The sequence below is a fragment of the Lipotes vexillifer genome, unplaced genomic scaffold (genome assembly GCF_000442215.2).
Source record: "Lipotes vexillifer unplaced genomic scaffold, Lipotes_vexillifer_v1.1 scaffold491, whole genome shotgun sequence".
Lineage (NCBI taxonomy): Eukaryota > Metazoa > Chordata > Mammalia > Artiodactyla > Lipotidae > Lipotes > Lipotes vexillifer.
Window position 1 is genome coordinate 1,003,542 of NW_006770548.1, and position 6,305 is coordinate 1,009,846.

Below are 6,305 nucleotides of genomic sequence, written 5' to 3' on the forward strand. Positions count from 1 at the left end.
ATTAACAACTGGTCAATCTAGGTCAAGAATATAAGAATGTTCATGGTACCATTCTTTGACTTTTCTGTAAATCTGAAAATTTAAAAACAAAGGTTTGGGAAGTAAATTAAAAAAAAATGGAAACAAATACACTCACTGGAATGGTTAAAATCTGAAAAGACAGATAATATCAAATGTTGGTTAAGGATACAGAACAATTGGAAATGTCATGTATTGTTGGAAGGAATGCAAAATGGTATAACCACTTTGAAAACCATCTGGTAGATTTTTACAATATCAAAAATACCTACCCTATGACTCAGCAATTTTGCCCTCAGGTATTTTACTGAAGAGAAATGAAAAAAAAAGTTCACAAAAAGACTTGTATAAAATGTCCAGAGCATTATTCATAAGAGCTAAAAGCAAGAAATAGACCAGGTATCCATTGTCAGAAAAATGGATAAACAAACTGGTATTTTCATATAATGGAATACTTCTTAGCAATAAAAGGGAATGAACGAACATCACCAAAACAATGACACACTGACATCATGGATCCCTTGATATGATGCTCTGAGAAGGACACAACAGAATTTCTGTGTAGTCTGGCCAAAGATGTATAACTGCATTTCAATCATGAGGAAACATCAGACAAACTCAAATTGAGGTATATTCTATAACGTAATTAACCAGTACTCTTCAAAGTGTCAAGATCATGAAATACTAGAAAGGACTGAAAACTATCGCAAATTGGAGGAGACTAAGGAGAAATAACAGCTAAGTGCAATGTGGGTTTCTGGACTGGATTATTAACTAGGAAAAAAAAATTAGTGAGAAAACTGATGAAATTTGAACAAGGTTTTTAGTTTAACTAATGGTATTGTAACAATGTCATTTTCCTGGTTTTGTTTTTTTTTTACATCTTTATTGGAGTATAATTGCTTTACAATGGTATGTTAGTTTCTGCTTTATAACGAAGTGAATCAGTTATACATATACATATGTTCCCATATCTCTTCCCTCTTGCATCTCCCTCCCTCCCAACCTCCCTTCCCACCCCTCTAGGTGGTCACAAAGCACGGAGCTGATCTCCCTGTGCTATGTGGCTGCTTCCCACTAGCTATCTATTTTACGTTTGGTAAGTGTATATATGTCCATGCCACTCTCTCGCTTTGTCACAGCTTACCCTTCCCCCTAATTGTACTATGGTTATGTAAGATGCTAATATTGGCAGAAGCTGGATGAGGGGTATATGGGAACTCTACTATTTTTACAACTTCTTTTATGAGTCTAAAACTAGTTCAAAATAAAAAGTGAAAAAAGAAAATGGAATGTTGAATAAGAAAGAATCTCAAAAATATTGTGCTGAGTGAAAAGAATCTCTCACAACAGAGTATATGATTCCACTTATATGAAATTCTAGAAGGCAAAATTAATTTATGGTAGAACAAATCAAAATAGAAGTTGCCTCTGGGGGGAGGTGAGCAAGAATTGATCATGAAGGGGCATAAGGAAACTTTTTGGGGTGGTGGCAATATTCTACATCTTGATAGGGGTTTGGATTACCTAAGTGTATGCATTTGTCAAACCTAAGTACACTTAAAACTCATGCATGCATTTCATTATATGCAAACTTTACATTAAAAAGCTATAAACAAATATTGAACTATCATGATATGCATGCCAAAGTATTTAAGGGAAATATACTGAGATCTCCAATTTACTCTGAAATTATCCTAAAAAATAAGATGGGTTAATGAAGGGGCCAGCAAACAGTTGACTGTTTTTGTAAATAATGTTTTATTGGAACACAGCCATACCCTTTCATTTATGCATTGTCTATGGTTGCTTTCCTGCTACAATAATGAAGGTGAGTAGCTGTGACAGAAATATTTAATATCTGGTTCTTTAAGCAAAAGTTTGCCAACCCCTTGGTTGATGGTAGATGGTATATCATGAGACAAGCATAGTAAAATGTTAATGTTAGAATCAAGGCAGTGGATAAATACATGTTCTGTAAAATCCTTTCCACTTTGTTGTATCTGAATATTTTCATGATAAAATGTTAGAAAAATATAATTAAATCTGAAAATTCAGTTATCATTTTTCAAGACTGAAGTGGTAAAATGATGTTCTCCAGCACTAAGAAAAATCTGAATACTAGACTGACACAGCAACTTCTTTAGAACATACGATAGTATAAAATTTACAAGGGGTTTTATTCACAGTAGATAAAGAAGCAAGTATGCTTTCCATTGATACAGATGAGTCTTCCAGGGAAAACAGTTGATACAGACTATTATTTCTTACAACCAGCCTTTCCTTGAACTCATGGTCCTTGTTTTATTCAATCTCAGACTAATAAAATTCTGATTAAAGTTCTCACTATTCCTATAACCACACAGCTACCAAACAGTCTGGTTTACAGACACCAGGGATAGTTGATTCCCTTGATTGATACAACAAAAACTCATGTTTGACCAGACAGATTCCCAGAAGGCCGTGGGGATATTTTCAGAAGACATATTTGCAGGAGCTGGGTAGTAGGAGAATTCTATTTCCCATCCTTCCTGTCTCTGCACATTCTGGGATTCCCCAGCAGGCCCAGCACCTCAGCCATTCATGTGGCTTCAGCATGTGGCCGTCAAAGTACAGAAGGAACAGGAAATCTGAAGCATCTCTGTCCTCAGGAGGTAGCCCTGTTTTCCATCTCCACCAAGAGAGGGAAGACAGGCACAGGCACAGATCCTGTGCTGGGGCCCTAAAGTCACACACCACTCTGTGTGTGCCCCATGCCTGAGGTCTTCACTGAGAAATAATCATAAGAGGTGCCTTATACCAAAGGAGTGAGAAGCAGTCACACACTTCCAGTGGGTTAACTGCTACCGGTAGAGAGGACGTCACACTGGCATCTTTGGAGAAATTACTCTTCAGCATAAATAAAGACCCTCCAAACTAAGCCAGGGTCATGCAAACCTGAGCATTTCCTTTTAATATGACCCAACTGCATGGTCCTCAAATGGTATTGCCTTGGAGGAAGTACCAAAGCAGTTCAGAGAAATACTAAAAGTCATCTGAAAAGCTCATTATGGATTACAGTGCTCAACACAATGCAAACATTTTCAAGTAAGAAGAAGCTAAGGTTTTAATGCCTCATATGACTGTGGCTAAGATGCTAAAAACTGTTTAAATGATGAATAGGACAAAAGCTAAAAGCCAAAAATATTTTAAAAATCAATGTTACCTGATCAAGATTTTTGAAAAGAAGAATATCTTTGCAAGCTTCCTGAAGTCTGCACCTCTGTTGATCAGTTTTAGGATGAATCACCTGCCAATCCAAATAAAACCAGGGAAAAATTTTTATTCTATTTTAAAACATTATTTAACTTACAAATTGGTATATTTCTTTCTCCTAAAAATGGGAAAAATTAAGAGCATGTTTACTATAATTTTAACTCTATACAAATACCAAGCAGTACCCTGATCGTGGACAGGAAATATGACAGGGGTGAAGAGTACCCACCCTGGACAGCCCACTGGCTGTGTGGCTGGCAGCAAGTCAGCTATGCACTGGAAGCCTCAGAGTCCCCATCCAAAAAGCAGAAGGTCACATATCATTCATTCAACAAATATTAAGCATCGACTAGGTGCCAGGCACCGTCTCAGCTCTGGGGACATAGCAGTGAACACAAGACAAAAACACCTGCTTTCACATTCAATAAATACATAAAGTATGTTAGAGTGACAAGGCTAAGGAGAAAATAAGGTAGGGAAGGGTGCGTGTATGAGTGTGCATGTGCGTGTGTGTGTCCAGATGAGGCCTGAGAAGGTGACATTTGTAAAGATCCCAAGGAACTGAGGACAACCTGAGGGAATGAGTAATGTGGACATCTCTAAGAGCACCTCAAGCAGAAGGAACAGCAAGTGAAAACAAGGTCTTATGGTTGGTTAATAGCATGTTTGAGAAAAACCAGGAGACAGGTGTGACTGATGCAGAGTGAGGGGAAAAGATCAGGAAGAGACCAGGTTTGGGGGTTAGGTGGAGGGCATTGTAGATCACAGATCTGGAACTTTTCTCTAGTGACATGGGGGCAATCTGAGGGTTCTGACAGAGGAAGGAAAGAGATCTAATGTTTTTAAAGGCTCATGATGGCTCCTGAGTGAAGAACAGCCTTGAGGGAGGCAACAGTGAAAGCCAGAAAGCTACTGTGATTATCCTAGTGCTAAATGGTGGTGATTAGGAACAAGGTGGTAGCCATGAAGGTGTTGAGAAGTACTAGAATTTTAAATATGTTTTGAAGACTGAGCCTATCAGATTTGCTGAAAAATTGAATGTGGGTATGAAAAAATGAGAGGAGCTGAGGGTGACCCTAAAATTTTGGACCTGAGCAACAGGAAGTTTGGAACTGCCAAGAAGTGAGCTGGGGAAGACTGTGGGTGAAAAAGAATGTCAAAACGGAAATAGTCAGGAGCTCAGTATGAGTTGTCGTCTATTGAAATGTAAGTGGAGATGGCAAGTAAACAACCGCTATACAAGCTAGAATTCAAACCTCAACAGCTTAGTATTACTAGTAGTATTACTGATATCTACAAAATTAGAATTGTCATAAGGATTAAATGAGCTAATACAGGCAGTGTTTAAAACAGAACCTGGCATTTAGTATGTGCTCAAAAACTATTACTCCTATTACTAATACTACAGGTATTTAATAAATGTTTATTGAACTAAAAAAATAATTATTGCCTAGTATCGCGGTTATCATTGAGAGGCCCATCAAGCTCCTTCCTAAGTATTGTCTTCACCCAAAAAAAAGTACATTGCTTAAACTGACCAGAAATAACAGATGTCAAAAGTGTTAAGTAATTTAAATTTGTGATATTAAAAAGTTAGTAAAAAAAGTTTTAACTTTTTAAACTCATCAAAATTTTACAATATCTAAAATAAAAAATTCAAAAACCTACATGTCTATTATATTCACACAATGGTAGCATTTTATTATTAGAATACTTCAGAAATCTTTCATAGTCTACTCATTTTAAGGCACACTTGAAAGATCATTAAAGTTTCTTTTATAACATCAATCTTTTAAAAAAGTTGGTTCAAATTTGCTTTTATAAAAGTAATTTGTTAACTGTACAAGAATTTAAAAACCTGAGTTTTTAAAAAGGCACCCAAAAATCAACCATAGTCCTACAACAACTACTGTTAATATCTGGGATATATCCTTCCAGGTATAAATCTTTGCACAAACAAGTAAATAAGTAAATAGGTAGACAGACGGATAGATATTTTTAAATTATTTTTTATTTTATAAAATGCTCTATAAAATGTACCTCAAATATACATCATTCCATGTCGTTAAGCCCAGTCCTGTACCATCATTTCCAATTGCTGCAGCTTCTCTTGACTTGAATGTACCATAATTTAGCCCTTGGCATCCCCTATTTTGGTTCATTTATGTTGCTTCCATTTTTCAATTTTATAATACAACAATAATCTCCTTAGAAAGGACCCAACTGTTTGTTAGGGATGAATTCTCCTTCACGTAACTGCTGAGTCAGCTGGCTTGACTAAGTATAAAGCTCTGACAGCTACAGCTAGGCATCCCTCCTTACCATATCCTCAACCAATCTTGCTTTCATTCTTCTTAATAATTGTCAATCTGTTAGTTAAAAGATGGCATCTTGCTGAGATTTTAATTTGTTATTTTAAATGTCACCATGATTAGATTTGGTATGTAGAGGAGGAGGGGAGTGAGTGGGGACTAAAATTATTCTACCTAATACCTTTGCTGCAGTTCTTACCCTTGGATCAGTATCCTCCTCTTCCTCATCAGGGTTATAGGTCTCAGCACAGACTAAATTTGGAGAGAAAAAAATAAAGAGAAAAATAAATAAAACAGATGTGTATTTTACTGGAAAATAGGAGTGGACACAATTTTCTTTTATTCACTGTTTTCTAAAGCTATAATGATTTTTGTAACCCCTTCCTTCAATTAACAAATATATTAAGTACCTAGTAATGCCAGGCATTCTGTTAGTGATGAAAAGCCAGCTCTCTAGGGATTGGTAGTCCAAACAGGAGAGAGATGATAAAAAATATTATGTACTAAATTCTATGGTAGTAGCAAGGACAAGCAAGGAAGTGCTGTCTCTGCTGAGCTATGAAGCAGGGATGGAAAACCAAAAAGTACAGTATATGCAATATAAACATATGGATATGGAATTGGAGTAATTATGAAAAGAATCAATTAAAATAAAATATCTCAACATCATTATGTACATGAATGACTTAAAAGTAAGAATTTTTTTTTTTTTTTTTTTTT

General features: G+C 36.0%; 1 protein-coding gene across 2 annotated transcripts in view; it reads right to left on the reverse strand.

The window, feature by feature from the left end:
• Positions 1 to 6,305, reverse strand: part of PRKAR2A (protein kinase cAMP-dependent type II regulatory subunit alpha) — a 92,841-nt gene that overhangs the window by 23,609 nt on the left and 62,927 nt on the right. For both annotated transcript variants that reach the window (XM_007446168.1, XM_007446169.1), the window contains exons 3-4: positions 5,785 to 5,837; positions 3,224 to 3,307 (exon numbers count right to left, since the gene is read on the reverse strand). In XM_007446168.1, the coding sequence (XP_007446230.1) occupies positions 3,224 to 3,307; positions 5,785 to 5,837 (137 nt within the window). The remainder of the gene's footprint in view (positions 1 to 3,223; positions 3,308 to 5,784; positions 5,838 to 6,305) is intronic.